This window comes from Bubalus kerabau, chromosome 6, assembly GCF_029407905.1.
Source record: "Bubalus kerabau isolate K-KA32 ecotype Philippines breed swamp buffalo chromosome 6, PCC_UOA_SB_1v2, whole genome shotgun sequence".
NCBI classification, from domain to species: Eukaryota; Metazoa; Chordata; class Mammalia; order Artiodactyla; family Bovidae; genus Bubalus; species Bubalus kerabau.
In genome coordinates, this window is record NC_073629.1 from 89,700,806 (window position 1) to 89,719,941 (window position 19,136).

The following is a 19,136-nucleotide window of genomic DNA, read 5'->3' on the forward strand; positions in this document are numbered from 1 at the left end:
CCCAAATCTGATAATTTCCTTCCCCTGCAGTGGCTTCTCATTTTACCACGAAGAAGTACTAAATCCAACCTTATTAGGGCCCAGGACAGCCTGCCTTAGCTGTTCCTGGCTCCATGTCCCTCCATCTCTTCTCACTCTCCCTCTTTAACTCTTCTCTCCAGCCAGGGTGGATTTCTTGTTTCCTGGAATAAGGCACATACTCTCTAGCCTCTCAGGTTTGGCACAGCAATTCCCTCCATCTGGATTGCCCTTCTCTCCCCTCCTCATGCCAGCATTCCATGTTTGCCTGACGTGTCTCCTCACCCTTTGGGGCTCAGCTCTGATGTCGCTTCCCCGTCTCCTAAGTCTGCGCTGAGGACTCCCCTCTGTTTACGGAGCACTCTGTCCTGGCCCTGTCACGGCTCCCCTCCCACTGTGTGTTCACTGCCTTGTGCTTACCATCATGACCACCACCAGCAGCTGTGACCTCCTTGAGGACAGTCCACAGGACATGGTTATGATCAAATACAAACAAAGCATAAAAAGCACCCACGTTTTTCCAGCATTGTGTAGCTGAATCAATATTTTGGAAATCCAGTCAATATTTCTGAAATAAACAAACAGGAAAGTAGAGACAGAGAAATATTTACTGCTAAAATTATTAATAATTCAAAAGAAAAGTAAGCAGAAGAAATTGAATGTCTACTCTGTACCAGACAACATAATGAGATTTCATATATAATTGAAACTACATAGCTGTACATAATTATCCCCATTTTACAGATTAGTAAGTTGAGATCACAGTGCTTAAGTAACTTACCCAGTATCACATAACTAGAAAGTAACAGAGTCAGTGGCTCCAAAGTGGATACTTCTGCATTTTAAGCTACTTAGTAAATGAGAATACTTGAATCAACCCATTGGATTAATCAAGCTGAAAGACTGAACTGGCCCCATCAATTCACTTACTACCTTTGACTTGAAAGTCCATGCTTTCCCCACATTCAACAAACCTGTATTGATCACTGTGGTACAGAGACTGAAGATAAAGTCCCTGCCCTCAGAGAGTTCCCAGGCTATTTGAAATAGGCAAACAGCCAGTGGCAATATAGATCTTTAAGTGTGCCCTTCGCTCCCCATGTCCCTGAGGCTCTGGCTTTGTCTCACCTTGCTCCTCTCTGCTATAGTACAGACATGCCTACTTGATCCGGCCTTCTCAGTTCCATGGGGAACAATGCAACTTCTCCGACAAAGAAGTTGAAGACTGTGTTTCCAATAGACCATGCAGAAGTCAAGTGCGATGTGAAGGCTTTGTGTGTGCACAGACAGGTATAAAGGGACACAGGAGTGGGAGGGGATGGATATCAAGTAAGGTGATGGCATGTGATGATGGGAGCACTGGCTATTGCCTAGTGCTCAAGATCAAAGTCATGTGTCAGGCCAGGAGGCCTCCTTGTCCTCCTTGACCTCTTTTTACATATGTTATTTCATAAAAACAACCCTACCATGTAGGTGTTAATATTACCTCCATTTTACTAATTGAGAAATTGAGACTTGGAGAAGTTACTCACCCACAATCACTTAGGAGGTAAGTGGAGGAGATATAATTAGGAATTTGGAAATTCAAATTACATTCACTGACATTAAGGACACCAAAATTCTGTGTGCTGGAATCAGAAATCCTAAATCAAATTTTATTTTGACTTTGTAATTTAGAAGTCATTTGAACCTTTCTTCATGTTGGTTGTCTACACAGAAAGTCAGAAGTGATGTTAACACCTTATAAGTTTGCTATAAGCATCAAGTACACAGTGGGTATAAGAGGTCCTTGCAGACCGTGAGCCCTGCTGGCTTTCTCAGAGGTTTGGGGCTAAATACAATGTAGCCATACTCTCTGCAACAGTTCAAAAGGGTGGTAGCATCATTTATCTCTGAAAACTTTGGTGAGATAGTCCCTGCATTTCTGTATCACCAAGTTTAGCATAACCCTTAATGCATGAGATAGTCTTTGAAACATTTTTGATTCAAAGAAGGAAGAAAAAAACAAAGGACTGATGGATGGGCAGACAGAGAGGGAGGGAAGGAAGGAAGGAGCACACAAATAAATTATCATGAGCAGCAGAACTCAGTAAACACTTTCTTTTCAATTAATTCCTTTAACTAATTCAGGCAAACCTGACTCTCTTTCTCGAAGGCTCCAGCAAAAAGGAGAGTATTTTGACCCAGATTACCTAGATGCAAGTTACAACTCTCTACATTTGCCACAACTTTGTGAACTGTGCTTTAGTATCTTTTCAGAAAGAACTAGGGATTCTTAGAGCAATTTCTAGGCATTATTGCAAACGCAGAGATCCATCCAGTAAATCTGAAAGATGTTTACATGTATCCATGGACTCATTATGACTGGTGTTCCATGATTCTGACCAAAGCCAATAATGGTTATTCAGGCCAGCTTTAGTTTAAATGCCTTGTAACAAACATTTGAAGACCAGATTGTTACTCTTCTGCCTTTAATACCCAAAGAACATTGGTTTAAAATGAACAGACATGCTTAAGTAAGAATGGCCACCTGTTTTATGGGCTTTACTCCCAAAAGATATGCAAATAAGAAAGGAAGTCAAGTCAATAGGGAAAAGAGTTTCAAGGAAGTGGAGGAGCCTCAAATAACTTTAAATATACAGTCTAAATATTTTTAATATCTACTAGTCTGAGTGGCTCTGATGTTGAAGGCAGTGCCGTTTAATGGGGTGAGTTTGTGATAAGAAAGCTATAGGTTCCAATCCTCCTGCCAGTTCTTACCAGCAGTGTGCATTTAGACCATCAAAGCACTAATAATAGTAATAACACATACCCAGCTCTTACCACGAGTCGGTACTGTTGCATTTTTTGTTTGAATCCCCAGCGACCTTTGGGGGTAGGTATGATGGCGTCTCTACTTTGCAGATTGAGTACATTGAGACAGGGAGTCGGGAAACACGCGGAAGGTGCCACAGCACGTACTGTTGCAGGGCCCTCCGAACCCACCTCCTCTCTACAGTCCCAAGCAGAGGAGCCCAGCCTTCCTTCCGGTCTGCCTAGCAAACCTGCCCTCAAGAGCGTTCAGAAACACAACACTGGCTTCTGGCGGGGAATAACAGTGAATTCCATGACCACTCACCCCCAGTACACGAGGACTAATGCAAACAGAGCATTAAAGTTGCAGCCAAGAATCTGGGTCACGGTGGGTCTCAAGTCATGTGAACCACCCCCACCCCCGCCCCTTCCTGGCCTCGACCTGTGGGTAACCCCATTTCTCCTTCCCAGGGAGGTGCATAAACCGAAGACTTCTTTGCAATGGGGACAATGACTGTGGAGACCAGTCAGATGAGGCGAACTGTAGAAAGATTTATAAAAAATGTCAGCAGGAAATGGAGCAATACTGGGCCATTGGCAGCCTGGCCAGTGGGTAAGTTACCTTCTTTCTGTTGTGGAGCGGGAAGAACATACAAGTAAATGTGATCTGGAGAAGAGAGAGGGAGGGAGCCATAGACAGAGTGGCTCCTCTGTTCCCTTCTGGAAAAGGCTGGTGTGTTAGCAGATGCTCACAGCTGCTTCCTGACGACAGACCTGGGGGCTCTGGGAGCACGTGCCATGGCCAGATGGACCAGATGTGACTGCAGGGAGGGAGCACTGAGGAGAGAGCTGTCGGGGGGCCACGGTGGCTTCACACAAGGGCTGGGGGAAGGGTTATTTGATGCCTGCTCTGTGACGGTGTCAGGTACTTTCTGAGCATTACCTTTGAATGCTATTGACAACTGCCAGGAAGCTTTATCTGTTTCTCTGTCCCAAGGCCTCAGCAGAGAGGCTGGCTCAGAGCAGAGGCCACTAAGTGACTGGCCAGTGCAGGAGTGCATTTCCAGCATGGCTCTGCCGGCAGCCTGTGTGCAGTTAGTTTGGGGGCTCTCAGTTGGTTAAATCCTCCGGGGAGGTGAGGGATCAAAAGGGGCTGACTGGCCTGGCACTCAGCCTCCTTTCCTGCTGCGCTGTGCAGCCTCTCAGCCTCTAGGGGAAAAGTCAGGGCCTCTCCTCACAAATCAGCGTATGTGACGCAGTGTGGGAAGCAGAGAGGCTCTGGATGGCATTCTCCTCCTTCTTAAGCAAACATCAGGCCTCCATCCTGAAAGGTTGCTGTTAGAGACACAGCCTCCTCATGTGGGGAAGACCTCCTCCCAGGACCGCCTTAGACACTAGTGATGATAAGCCCCATCTCCTTGATGAGGAAACTGAGGTCTGGGAAGTTAGAGCTCCTGGGGGGTCACAGGTCAAAGAGGGTGACAGTGGACATACAGAGCCAGCAGCAGAAGCCAGCTGGACCCTGCAAGAGGGGCAGAAGGATGGCTTTCGTGCTTTAGTTTTGTCATTTGTAGACAGAAGTCAGTCATACCCTTCTTTTCAGGTCTGTGAGGGATAAATAAGCTAATGCCGTGGTAATAAGCTAACACATGAGAGGCAAAATATGTGGTGGGAAGAAAGCAGACTCTGCTCTTGACTAGACTTAGATGCTCAGACTTTGAGTCCTGGCCCCACCAGCTGCTGGGCAGGTCAGTTGCCCTCTCTGTGTCTTACTTTCTTCATCTGTTAAATGAGTATAGTCATAATACCTATGGATTCCTTGAACCAACATGTGTAATTGATTATTATGGTATTAAAGAAAATAAATGAATATACATTATTATGCTACATGAAACCCTATCACAGGAAAGACAGCCTGAAATGATTCTGGTAGGAGCAGAGCAGACCAATAGGCAGAAGCTGAAAGGAGACAGAACTCCTTTTAACAAAAGAAACAGAGCTGTCAGTCATAGTCAAAGCAGGTCAGGAAATGGAGGCTTGCCTTAGGAGGTGGTGAGAAATAATAATGTTGAGGTAGAGATGAGATTTTCATCCTTTCTAAATGGACATCATGACATCTACTACCCAGGGCTTTAGGGACACTACATAAGGTGATGTCCTGAGCCATCCATGACTGTGCCTGTTTCCAGTTAGAAACTCAGTAAATTGGAATTAATTTAGTGTCTTGTGATGGGAGGCATACAGAAATTAAAAGGAAAACCACCATCTCTAAGGAGCACAGAATCTTGGGGAGATGCTGCTGCTACTGCTAAGTCGCTTCAGTCGTGTCCGACTCTGTGTGACCCCAGAGACAGCAGCCCACCAGGCTCCTCTGTCCATGTAATTTTCCAGGCAAGAGTACTGGAGTGGGGTGCCATTTCCTTCTCCAATGCATGAAAGTGAAAAGTGAAAGTGAAGTCGCTCAGTCGTGTCCGACTCCTAGCGACCCCATGGACTGCTGCCCACTAGGCTCCTCCGTCCATGGGATTTTCCAGGCAAGAGTGCTGGAGTGGGGTGCCATTGCCTTCTCCGCTTGGGGAGATGACAGGTAAATAATAATAAGTCTTTATTGCAGACCAAGCCATGTTCTAAGCACTTAGTAAATATGGATACATGTAATCCTCACAGGCACTCCAAGAGATAGGGTTTTCTTTGTTCTCATTTTATAGATAAGGAGACCTAGGTACAGAGGCTAACTGGTATGCCTGAGGTTACATAACTTGTGAATGCCAGCTCATTGGCTCATCACCTCCCATGTAGACCATTCTTGTAAGGTAACTACAGTAGGTGCAGAACAATAAATGCATGAATGGGGCAAGCATGGGATCTAATAAGGGCCTCTAATGCTGCTTAGTACAGTTAAGTTCAGTTCAGTTCAGTCGCTCAGTCGTGTCCAACTCTTTGCGACCCCGTGAATCACAGCATGCCAGGACTCCCTGTCCATCACCAACTCCTGGAGTCCACTCAAACTCGTGTCCATCGAGTCGGTGATGCCATCCAGCCATCTCATCCTGTCGTCCCCTTCTCCTCCTACCCCCAACCCCTCCGAGCATCAGGGTCTTTTCCAATGAGTCAACTCTTTACATGAGGTGGCCAAAACTGATGCTGAGTTTCAGCTTCAGCATCAGTCCTTCCAATGAACACCCAGGACTGATCTCCTTTAGGATGGACTGGTTGGATCTCCTTGCAGCTTAGTACAACAAAAGAACTTAGTCTAGAAAGATAAGTAAGAGATAAAGGAGTGAGTATGGCTTCCCTGGTGGCTCAGCAGGAAAGAATCCTCCTGCCAATGCAGGGAGAATCAGGTTCGATCCCTGGGTCAGGAAGATCTCCTGAAGGAGGGCATGGCAACCCACTCCAGTATTCTTGCCCAATAAATCCTGTGGTCAGAGGAGCCTGGTGGTCTACAGTCCATGGGGTCACAAAGAGTCGGACACAACTGAGCAACTAAGCAAGCGATGAGTGGCTGGAAGGGTATTTAGGCATAGGGAACAGCCCTTACCAAGAAGAGAAGGAGCAAAAGACTGGAGAGAGAACATCTCCATGTAGTAGGGGACTGGCTTTGTGGTTGTGGCTGGGAGTGGCAGGGGATAAAGCCTCAACAGATACTGAGGGCCATGTGTGCTGTGCCCAGGAATTTGGGTGTCCTTTAGTAGGTCCACCAGTTGGGATTATATCCTCACCTCACCCCCTTTTCTGCCTCTTCTTCCCTGCAGGATTAATTTGTTCACAAACAACTTGGAGGGCCCAGTTCTAGATCACAGGTATTACGCCGGTGTGTGCTCCCCCCATTACATACTCAACACGAGGTTTCGGAAGCCATACAACGTGGAAAACTTCATTCCACAGGTATGTGCCAGCCAGGAAGCCACTACAGGGCCATGGCAGGGACACTGGCAGAGGAACCAGAAGCTTGGGTCCAGACCCTGTCAGCAGCCCCCTGCTGGGCCAGCTCAGATGCTTCGCCTTTTCTCTCTGAGCTTCAGTTCTTCATATGTAAAATGGGTGGTTGCTTCCTCCAGACACAGCTGTGAAGCCAACCTACGCTGTATAGTAGAGGCAGTGCAGATATGTAGTAGCATAATTATACCAACAACAATAACAAAAACTGCCATAAAGAGACAAGCACAGCTTAGGATTTAGAGTCTCATAGATGTCTTTGCAACTTACCAGCTATATCATCTTATATACTCTGAGCCTCCATTTTCCTATCTTTAAATTGGGATTTTAAAGGTTCTACCTGCACAGAGGGAGAAGTGAGTGCAAATGCTTAGCACACACACAATACCTGGTTTAATTGTGAGTCTCAGGAAGTGTTTTTTTTTTTTTTTTTAAATGAAAAAAGGCTCTTTTTGCCTTCTTATTTATAACTGGTAGCTTCAGTTTCACATTTGGATCAAAAGCAAATGCAGACACTGTAGGTCCTTTATTTTGCCTTTGAAAAATTTCATAGACTTTCATATATAAACATGGGTATCACAGCTGGGACTTGCTAGCTAGACTTCCAGAGTTCATCCAGACACTGTGTGTGTGTGTGTGTGTGTGTGTGTGTTAGTCGCTCAGTTGTGTCCCACTCTTTTGCAACCCCATGAACTGTAGCCTGCCAGGCTCCTCTGTCCATGGAATTCTCCAGGCAACAATACTGGAGTGGGTTGCCATTCCCTTCTTCAGGGGAATTTCTGACCCAGGCATTGAACCTGGGTCTCCTGCATTGCAGGTGGATCCTTTACCATCTGAGCCACCAGGGAAGCCCCGAAGAATTATATCAGTGGGGTAGCAAGTGACCCAAGCAACTTAACCTCGTGACTGGAATCACTGGTTAGTCAATGATTTAAATGAATGTAGTGAGTTGAGTGGCAAAGATGTAGATGTCCCAGATGCCTGGTGATACTAGAGACATCACAACAGTCATGCTAGAATCCTAGTAACCAGAGATAGCCAGACAACAGGAATCAACTTCTGTTATTATCAAATCCTTGCCTATTAGAACCAGGCATTGTTCTAAGCATTTCTGTAAGTTATAAAATGTTCTACCAAGATAAGCCTGTGTTATTAACACAGACTTAAAAGCAATCTCACAGGGAGTGGGGTTCAGGTTTGTCACTGCATAATGCACACATAAGGCAGAGGGGGAAGATCTGGGTGTACCCCAGGACCCCATTGTACTTTAGGCTAAATTCTTGCTCTGTTCTTGACCTGTTTCCTCATCTGTAAAATGAGAGGACTGGACTGGATGACCAGGTTGGTAGTTTTCATGTCTAAAATTGTGCAGTCCTAGGATTTCCCTGGTGGTCCAATGGCTAAGACTCTTGCATTTCCAATGTAGGAGGCCTGGGTTCAATCCCTGGTCAGGGAACTAGACCCCATAAGCTGCAACTAAGACCTGGTGCAGCCAAATAAATACATAAATAAATAAACAAAAATTTAAAAATAAGATAAAATAAAGTGGTATAGTCCTGAATGTTAAGCTGCTACCTCTCCTTTCTCTTACTTCCTGGTCCCCTCCACACCCCCATACAGTTATTGGCTAAAAATTACAAAATGAGTCTTGGGATAAATACACCCTCCCCCATGTTGACCAGCACCATCCCTCCGACCTCCACTTTTTTTTTTTTTTGGTATCTCTATTTTTTTAATATAAATTTATTTATTTTAATTGAAGGTTAATTACCGTATTGTAGTGGTTTTGCCATACATGGCCTCCACTTTCAAAGGAGAATCTCAGAGCGGACGTTTCTCTCCTGGTAACCCAGGCCGGCTATGTAGCTTGGAGTCTCCTCTCTCTGTAGCTGTGTTTGGAGCACGTGGCAGGCACTGTGCAGTGTTTTACCCACATAGACTCAACCTCAGAACATGCCCGCTGGCAGGAACTGTTACCGTTTCCATTTTATACAGAAAGAAACTGAGGCACAGAGAGGTGAAGCCCTATGTCCAGGGTTACCCAGTGAGAAAATGGTGCACTCCACCTCAGGGGTCTCCAGACCATGTTTGGAATCACGTCTGCTTTTCTTCCTCAGAAGCTGAGGTGTTATGGGGGACTACAAGCCTCCAGAAGCCAATGGGATGGGGATGGAGACAATTTGGGGCTGGTCACTTGGAGGCCACTGAGGCAGCACCCTAGATATTTCCCTGTGCACAGCACCATGAGCACCAATTTTTGAGCTAACAGCTCCTCTAAGTTCACAAAGGCTTTTTGCTGTTCTGTCCCTGCATCTGCCACCCCCATACCCCATCCCAAGACCTTTCACCAGCCCCTCATGAGCTGCCACTGAGCTCCTCATCTGCACAGGTTTGCCTCTCTGACCCCAAATCCACCCCTTCCAACCCAACCACTGTTCTGTCCTGTCATGAGTTTCCTGGTGCCCAGCCACTGCCTCTGTTGGCTTTTTGGCAAGTCATCCCAAAGCCCCAGAATCTGGATGCCAGCCCACTCTCTCACTCTCTCATGGACCCTGTCTTCTCCTCTCTCTTGTATCTTCTGGTACAACCACACTTGCATTTTCAACCCCCTGCAGTTTCTGGGCCCACCCTGCCCTCTCCTACCTTCACGTTTCTGCCTGAACCCAAGTCCACAGCCTAGAATGTTCTCCTGCATTTCTGCCGATTGAAACCCAAATCAAGCACCCACCTCTGAGTGTCTGCTCACCGTGTTGGGCTCATCTGTTTCTCCTGCTGGATCAAGAGCCCTGGGGGTGGAGGTATGGGTGCCTCTGAGATTTTTGCATCCAATGTACTTAGTTTAATACCTGCAACATAGTAAGAGTACAGTGTGTGTCTGTTGATTTGAATTGAACTGATGTGAGTCAAATGACATATGGAACATTTGTTTTTTTCTTCCTTCAGACCCGAGGCAAATATGACTTTACGTTGACAGAATATGAATCGTACTCAGATTTCGAACATAACATCACAGGGACGGCAATTAGCAAGTCTAGTTTCAGCTTGGGTTTCAAAATTCCTGGAATATTTGAACTTGGCTACAGCAGCATGAGTAATATTGGCCAACATTTTATTAGCAGGATCAAACGATTCTCTCATACGGTAGGTACCCTTTGCTTGCTTTTCCATTCCTATGTATTCATTTGAATTTTCATATCCACGGATGTCTGTATATTGTGTTACTATTAGTCCTGACAGCCAATTATATTTGTTACATTGAAAAACTTTTCACAAAAAATACCTTGGTCTTACATTAACTTTACTTTTCAGAAAGACCAGCCAGTGGTGGCCTTCTATAATTATTTACTCTAGTTTTTAGTATGGCGTTGTTTATTTTTAAATTGTTTTAGTTTTATTGGAGTATAGTTGATTTACAGTGTTGTGTTATTTTTTCAGCTTTAATATTTTTATTGAAGTATAGCTGATGCACAATGTGCTTTCTGTCGCAGCCAAGTGATTCAGATATACATATATATATACATTCTTTCCCATAATGGTTTATCATAGGATAGCGAATATAGCTCTCTGTGTACTCTCATTTTCTTTTCTTATTTTTTTGGTACTCTTATTTACTAATAAGCTTTTCACTTGGTTTTTATTAAACTAAGGAGCATAGTTTTGCCAAAACTAAATTATTTCTGGAGACTTTTCGACTCCCAGCAACTTGACTTCTATTCTAAACCTTCAGCTGAAATTCCTTTCCAGAATGTTATCCAAGACCTCATCTCCAGCTTCTTGGAGCTGTGGATGGAGTCACATTCCTGTTTCTCATGGTTGCTTTCTGCTCCTTATCAGTTAGTTTTCTTCCTGGTTTCTAACAGCCCCACTTGTTCTCTATTTAATTTTTGGTCATCTTTTCTTCTTCCTCTATAGCCACCCACCCCAAGTGTCCTTTTCTACTCACCCTGCTCCTCTGCCAGGGCAAGCATGAGCCTTTGCCACCACTTCTGCCCTTTCTGGGAAGCTCAGACCTGCACCACCCTCTCTTCTGGGTATCATTACCCAGATGCCTTGTGGACACTCCAAAGCAAGTTCCTCTTCCCAAGCTCTCTATGTTAAATAGCATTCTTTTCCTTCTGCCTTTCGAGGCTAAGAATATCTGAGTCCTATTTGGTTCTCTTTTCTCTTTATTCCCACATGTGGCTTGTGCTGTCACTTCAGTGGTGTCTGCCTCTTTGAGATCCTATGGACTGTAGCCTGGCAGCCTCCTCTGTCCATGGGCTTCTCCAGGCAAGAATACTGGAGTGGGTTGCCATACCTTCCACCAGGGGATCTTTCTGATCCAGGGACTGAACCCATGTCTCTATGTCTCCTGCATTGACAGGCATGTTCTTTACCACTAGCGCCACCTGGGAAGCCCACTGTGTTGGTCACCAGATCTTTCACTCATCAATATTTCTTCATTTTTTTATTGAAGTCTAGTTGATTTACAATGTTGTGTTAATTTCTGCTCTACAAAAAAGTGGTTCAGTCCTAGGTTCAGTCCTAATACATATATATATATTAAATTTCACATATAAGTGATATTATATGGTACTTGCCTTTCTCTGTTTGACTTACTTCACTTAGTATGATAGTCTCTAGGTTCAGCCATGTTGTTGCAAATGGCATTATTTTGTTCCCTTTCTGGCTGAGCAGCATTCCATTGTATATGTGCCACGTCTTCTCTGTCCATTTATCTGTTGATGGACATTAGGTTGTTTCCATATCTCGGTGGTGGTGGTTTAGTCGCTAAGTCATGTCAGACACTCTTGTAACCCCATGGACTGTAGCCCACCAGACTCCTCTGTCCATGAGATTTCCCAAGCAAGAATACTAGAGTGGGTTGCTGTTTCCTTCTCCAGGGGATCATTCGGACCCAGGAACCAAACCCGGGTCTTCTGCATTGCAGGCGAATTCTTTACCGACTAAGTTATGGCTATCCAATATTTCTTAATCAAACTCTAATTACATCTTCTCTAGCCTAGGCCCTTTCACCTCTGGCTCCAGCCCTCCTAATGAGCCTCCTGTCTTTCAATTTGCCCCTTCAAATGTATGTGCTGCCAGAAAAATGCTTTTCTGATACTAACCTGGTCGTATCACCTGTTCCCTATTGCCTATAAGGTGGAGGTCAAAGCCCGTGACTTAGTGGAAGCAGAGCAGTTGGAAGTAAGGTGACATGAGGGCTTGGAAAACCTTGGATTCCAGAAAGGACCACGTGTATTTATTCCCTGGTCACTGAGAGTTGGCCGCATGGGCGTGATGTAGAAAACTAACCTGAGAGGAACATGGAGGAAATTAAAAGTCCACAGTGATTTATGTGAGAAAACAGGAATGGTGAGGGGCTTAAGTTCTGCTGCCAAATTACCAACCAGCAGAAAATGAGCCATAAACATGAATTAGACTGTAATCGTCTCTGGTTGTTTTTCTTCACCTTCTCGGCTGTGAGCTGCTCGGGCACAGAGGCTGTTTCTTTCATCTTTAGGTTCAGGATGGTACTTGGTAAGTGCTCAAGACTAAAATATAATGATGAAGGACAGGACTGATTATAAAGGAACTTGTCTTGTTAGAGGGAAAGAGAGGGGTACCATCCTTGTCTCCTTTTGTCTCTCCGTCTCTCTCCCCTTCCCTCACAGCTCCCTGATTTAAACAGCCAGTTACATAATGTTACCTCATGCTAGGTACTAATCTAGATACTTGGAACCTAGAGACAAGTACAGCACAATTCTTGCCTTCAAGTTCACAGTCTAGTAGGAGCAGCAAACATGTATGCAGATAACGGTCCTGATTTTGACATCAGTTGTAATACAGCATGTGTGTGTGTGTGCGCTAAGTCGCTTCAGTTGTGTCTGACTCTGCAGCTCCATGGACTGTAGCCCACCAGGCTCCTCTGTTCATGATATTCTCCAGGCAAGAATACTGGAGTGGGTTGCCATGCCCTCCTTCAGGGGATCTTCCCGACCCAGGGATTGAAACCATGTCTCCTGTGGCTCCTGTGTTGCTGGTCAATTCTTTACCATTAAGCCACTGGGAAAGCCCAATACTGCATGGTTTATTCTATAAAGGAAAGATAAGCAACGTGCAATGCAGTCCTGGGAGGTGGAGAGTCAGGGAAATTCAAGGGTGCCACCACATAGAAAGCCCAGCTAAGCAGAAATTTTAAATATGAGGTGTGTGCCAGGCAGAAAAGAGAGGGAAGAGCATGTCTGGCAGAAGGAACATGTGCAAAATTATATTATGAGAGAGAATGACAGATGTGGGGGAAAGTAAGATGTTAGATGGATATTGAGGTATCATGTAGGTATTAGAGAAAAGTACAGTATGGTGGAGTGTGGATTTCATGGTTGTAAATGTTGAAGCCAGGAGGCTATTGGGGGACAGATCGTGACATTCTTACCTTCAGAGTAATGGAGTTGATTTTATTCTTGGGCAATGGAGAGGCCAACTGGGTTTTGTTTTAAGCACAGAGTGGCATTTAATGGTATCAATAGTTTTAGGACATCAACTCTCATTGGAGCACTGAGGGCAGCTAGAGGGAGAAGGGAGATCAGTGGGAAAGCTTTTGTCATAACCCAAGCAGAAGAGGAAACCTAGAATATTTAGAAAGACCATGAACAGAGCATCTAGCAGCTGCAAAGTTGGAAAGATGAGGAAGAAGGAGTCATGGATGGCTGTGGCAGGACTAGGGTGGGGGAGCAGGGCAGGGAGCAGAGGTGGCATGACTTATAGAGCTGACAGGTCAAGCTGGCTAAGAGTTTTAAGATGCAGGAGGAATGTGCATTTCCTACTCATTCACCTTTTCCTCAGCCTTCAGCGTAGTGTAGGAATGCCTCGTCTCGGGTTATATTAGCATCCCTGGATGTTTGCCCTTCATCTAGCATTGCCATCTTTCAGTCTCTTCCACACACCAGGGGTCACCAAACTTGTTCTCTAAAGGGCCAGAGAGTAAATATTTCAGGCTTTGCAAGGCTGCAGCATCTCTGTAGCAACCACAGAGCTCTGCCATCATAGGCTGACAGCAGTGATGAACAATGAACAGATATGTGGGCAGGGCTGCACTGCAGTGAAACAGGATCGCAAAACCAGATGCCAGATCCTGTGTGCAGGCTGTGGTGTGCTGACTCTTGCCATGCACTGCAGTGTCCAGCCTTCCTAAAGCATCGCTTTTACTCTTTCTCGAGTGCATTTTCTTCAGAGTTTAAACAGCATCAACTGCCCCCTCTCACCTTCTGAGATATCCCATCCTTTGTGGAGTGTGTTTTTCCCATGGCTTCTCTTGCCTTCCAAGATGGCCCACACTCTGCCTGTGCAGTGTATAGCTCCCTGAATAAACATTTTTTCTCTTTAAAAGAGGCTTTCCTGGTGGCTCAGATGGTAAAGAATCTGCCTGCAATGCAGGAGACTTGGGTTCAATCCCTGGGTCAAGAAGTTTCCCTTCTCCCCTGGAGAACGGAATGGCTACCCACTCCAGTACTGTGCCTGGAGAATTCCATGGACAGAGGAGCCTGGAGGGCTATATACAGTCCATGGAGTTTCAGTGAGTCAGGCACCACTGAGTAACACTTCCTCTCTTTAACAAAAGAAGCATCAACCAAGACGTTGCCTTTGGCAGTCAGCACACCCCGTCTCCCCTTGGAATGCAGCACAGGCACCTGCCGCGGCCTGCCCTGTCTGCAGCGGCTTCCCTTCCTTCTCCTTGCTTATTTGCCACTGTCAGGAAGTGAGCAAAGAGCAAGCTCTTCCAAGCCGAAAAGGACATCAGAATATTTCTGAAAAAATGAAGGCTTGTCAAAGGGGCCGTCTTCCCTCAGGTCTCCTCAAGGAATCATGAGTGATGACCCCTGGCCAGAACATTGGATGATATTTGCAAAGTTCATCTTCTCGTTCCAGATTCCTAACTTTAAAGGTCTGCTTTTCCCTTGTTGGTGTTTCATTTAGAAAAGCAAATTCCTGCACGCACGCTCTGACCTTGAAGTAGCGCATTACAAGCTGAAAACCAGAAACCTCATGCTGCATCACGAATTCCTTCAGCGAGTCAAGCAGCTGCCCTTGGAATACAGCTATGGGGAGTACAGAGATCTCTTCCGTGATTTTGGAACCCACTACATCACAGAGGCCGTGCTTGGGGGCACTTATGAATACACACTCATCATGAACAAAGAGGCAATGGAGAGAGGAGGTACACCGCCCGAGGACCATGTCTTTACTGATGGGGCGCATGGAACTATGAGTTAACAGGGAGAGAGGCTTCTATTCCTTGGTGGGGGAGGGGTTATAAGTTATGCTCCCAGTTATCCTTCTCCCTCCCTGGTTGTCCTTTCACAGTTTCATTTGCAGATTCCTCATCTTTTGTTGATGTGTTGATGGTGGTCCTCCTCTGCCAACCCTCTCTCTGGGCAGTCCTGTTTTCTACATAACTCCCTCTAGACAATAACATCTAATCTCCTGGCTCTAAATGCTTTATACATGCAGGTGTATATGTCTATCCTGGATCTCTTCTGTGAACCGAAGAGCTCATGTAAAAATGCCTCTTTGAGATCTCCATTTGAATGTCTGCTGACCATCAAAAACTTAACATGCCCCCAAAGAGAACTTTCACATGTTTCTTCTGTAGTCATCTGCATCACAGAATGATTCCGCCTTTCAGTCAGCTTTGAGGTGATACCAGTGCTGCTGGTTCCTAAACCACACTTTGAGCAGAAATGCCTTAGATTATCAGAGCTTCCAAACTAATATTCAACTCCCATTTTCCTTCCACAATCCATTCTCCATACAGATATTACAGGTCTTTCTAGTTGTAATCAATGTCAAGTCTAAGATATGATTTCTTCCTCTCAATTCTGTACTCTTTCCGGCAATATGGCATTTGTCAGGTTAAGGGACCTGCCCCAGGTCACCCAGGTTACAGTGGCAGAGCCGGATTTCAGTAATAGGTCCAGTGAACTTGCAAGAGGACAGAAGGCATATAAGGTAAATTAAGGTCAGTGTGGCCTCCCTCAGTCTTGCCAAGATTAAGGGTACTGTACTCCATACCAGAGGTTTCAAAAGTACTTGTCATAATTCCTCTGATTGCTTTCTACAGAAAGGTTCTATGATCAAGTTGTGGAAACATAATAGATCCCACTTTGAGAGTTTCACAGGCATACTGAAATCAAGTGACCTCTCCATCACTTTTGATACCACATTTATCACACTGACTCGACTGCATAAGCCTGGTTTCTTGTCATTCTTGCTCTTAAAGAAATATAAGAGATATCATCATGGGATTCATGTTTCAGGGAACATGCTTTGGGGAAAACTGATCCACATCAATGTTCCCAGCAATCCCAGGTGTTAAAGCTGTTCTCCTCTCCTTTCCCTGACCTCAAATGCTGTAGAAAGGCGCTCATATGTCATATGGAAGACTTCAGCATGCCCAGGATGGGAAGGTGCCCTGGGGAGAATTGGATAGGAATAGATGGGAAATGGTCCAGAAATGAAGATGAAATAAGGGAAATTGGTTCTTCTCTTTGCCAGGGACTATACCAGACATTTCATAAACATTATCTCAACTAACCAAGTAACTGTTTGTACTACATCAAAGAGTAGAGAAGGGAGGACAGTTCACAGCAGCCTCTATTCACTGGATCGATACCTAGAGACTTGATAAGAAGCCATATTTTTAGAAAGTGACTCTGAGCTCTTCCTGCCTTTGGAGAGTGGCAAAAACCCTCTGAGTATCTGTAGAAGCTGAAAGGGGAAGTTGATGCTGATCTCAAATGGGGTCTCTGGCCTGGTGCCAGGAGCTGCCTGCTGCATTTCTTGTCCCTAGTCTGGCCACCTGTTAATTTACACCTGAGTCCCTGAGGGCCTCCAGGAAGGGTTTGGCGTCAGGGATCGACTACAGGAAAAGGCCCAGGACAAACTGCCACTTTAGGTCATGAGCCTCTTTTCTTGCTTCCTTCAGATTACTCTCTTAAGAACATCCATGACTGTGCTAAACATGATTTTAAAATCGGCGTCTCCATAAAATATGTCTACTTGAACTTGGGTGTGTCGGAGGCCAAGTGCAGTGACATTCTCAATGAGATAAAAGGTGAGTGGCAAGGGCATGTGACTTCTCTGCTTATCATCCTTCCTTCTCCAGCAGCCCAGCACCATCACTCTTTAAGCTAAAGGTTGCATATTCCAAGACATTTCAATTAAAATACTAATTCATTCAATAAAAACCTACCTAGCTCCTACTATTGTATTGGTATGCAGAAATGAATAAGATGGCCTTCCTGTCTTCATGATATTCACATGAGTAGGCAAACAATTAAAAAATCAAGGACCGGGCAGTGATAAGCACCAAACTCGGTCTGGCTTCCGGGAACAGGCAACCTGAGGAATAAGGTATCAAGGTTGCTTTTAGGGAGGGAAAAAAAAATCTAACAATGAAAATTTGCTCTGGGGGCCGGAAGTGGCCTGGCTAGAGGTAGGATGGTCTAGGCTGGAGAGGTAGGAGCCAGGTGGAGGCAGTGGGGGATATGGTTGAGGCAGCTAGTCCTTACCTGAAGCAATGGGCAAGATGGAAACTAGAAAAGCAGGCAACGCCACAAGTCATGTAGCAGAGTTCACATGGTGGGTGAGACTAGGAGTGAGTGCTAGAGCCAATCTGGGAGCAGAGATCTTGGAGGCCACACAGGGGAGCTGGAATCAACACCTAAAGTAGAGTAGGAGACGGAGGGATCAGCAGGGCTCTAGTCCCGACCTCTTCTGCACCCTGAGCTACTCTCCTTCATCTGCTCTACAGACTAAGCTTGTCCTTATTTCTGTGATCATATGTGATTGAAGAGTTCCACAGCCAAAGCAAAACAAAATTAAACAACAATGAAATGAAATGCTGGTCTAGAAGAGTTTCTTGTGGCTGATGTGCAGTGGATACTGTTGTTTGTTTATTTTGGTGGGGCTGGATCGGAACATGCATCCTACATAGGGAGGCAGGCAGAAGACATACATGCTCTTCAAAGATAACTTGTAAAGTCACTCCCAATCCAAGTTACTGAATAGAGCATTACCCAGTACCCCGGGACCCTTATCAGTTACAACTCCTCCCTCCCTTTGGAGATAACACCATCCTGAAGTCTCTGTTAAAGACGTCCTTCCTTTCATGATAGTTTTACCACCTACATGTATTGCTAACCTCTATGACTTAGAGTTGGGCTTCCCTGGTAACTCAGTGGTAAAGAATTCACTTGCCAATGCAGGAGATGCGAGTTCAATCCCTGGGTTGGGAAGATCCCCTGGAGAAGGAAATGGCAACCCACTCCTGAATTCTTGCCTAGGAAATCCCATGGGCAGAGGAGCCTGGAGGGCTACAATCCATGGGGTTGCAAAAATGTTGGACAGGACTTAGCAACTAAATAAAAACAATGACTTAGAGTTGCTTGTTTTTGAACTTTATATGGATCAAATATAATCTTTCAGTTCTGGTTTTTTTTTTATTTTGTTTTTCTTTGATTTCATGTTTTTGTGTAAAACTATGGTTACTTCTTTTTCACTGCTGCATAGTATTTTATTGTATGAATATATCAGTTTGTTCCTTCTGTTGTTAAATTTGGATTCTTTCCTGTGCCAAGCCATTATATTCAGAGCTGCTGTGAACATTCTTACACATTCTTCTGACGCACATGTGCAAGGATTCTCTAGGGAATGTACCCAGGAGTGAAATTGTTGGGTTGTAGAGTATGTACTTATTCTACACTAGGTAATACTGAGATTTTTCTGAAATGGAGGTATCAATTTACAGTCTGACCAGTAGTATACAAGACTCTGTTTGTATGATGCTCAAGTGCTGCAAGCTCAGAGTAGAATAGTCATTTTATACCAGTTTCTTTGGCTTCGGGCACAAGAAAAATTAGAATAGGCATGACTTACTGATATGATTGAGGGCTTCCTGGGAAACTGCTTGAGAAGTCAAAATAATAACAGTAGACATTGAAAGAAATAAAAACAGTAGACATTATTTAGTGACTATATATTACATTCATGCTCACACCTTATAGATTTTCCCACTTTTGTCATATGAGACAAAGAAGTGGTATAGCTCAGAGACTGGGCGTGGTACGGGGAGTGAATTCTTTCCCTTAGTGCCTAAGATTTCATATCTGCAAAGGAAGGATTATATACTTCCTATTTCATACTGAAGAGTAAGTGAGTTAGTACATGTATAACGTTAGATTAGTGGATGACACATAAATGATGAGTAATCTTTGTCTATTTACCTATCTATGATCTGTCCCTATGTATGTATGTATGTATCTGTCTATCAGCTATTTTCTGTAGGCTCACTTAGCGACTGTCACTTACAGGACACTTTCTTGTCCTGCCTCCAGCTTGTGTCATAT

General features: G+C 44.8%; 1 protein-coding gene across 1 annotated transcript in view; it reads left to right on the forward strand.

Moving 5' to 3' along the window:
- Nucleotides 1-19,136, forward strand: part of C8B (complement C8 beta chain) — a 43,415-nt gene that overhangs the window by 9,015 nt on the left and 15,264 nt on the right. The window contains exons 3-8 of the mRNA XM_055586943.1: nucleotides 1,167-1,308; nucleotides 3,283-3,424; nucleotides 6,567-6,699; nucleotides 9,694-9,891; nucleotides 14,707-14,947; nucleotides 16,715-16,843. Coding sequence (XP_055442918.1) covers nucleotides 1,167-1,308; nucleotides 3,283-3,424; nucleotides 6,567-6,699; nucleotides 9,694-9,891; nucleotides 14,707-14,947; nucleotides 16,715-16,843 — 985 coding nt within the window. The remainder of the gene's footprint in view (nucleotides 1-1,166; nucleotides 1,309-3,282; nucleotides 3,425-6,566; nucleotides 6,700-9,693; nucleotides 9,892-14,706; nucleotides 14,948-16,714; nucleotides 16,844-19,136) is intronic.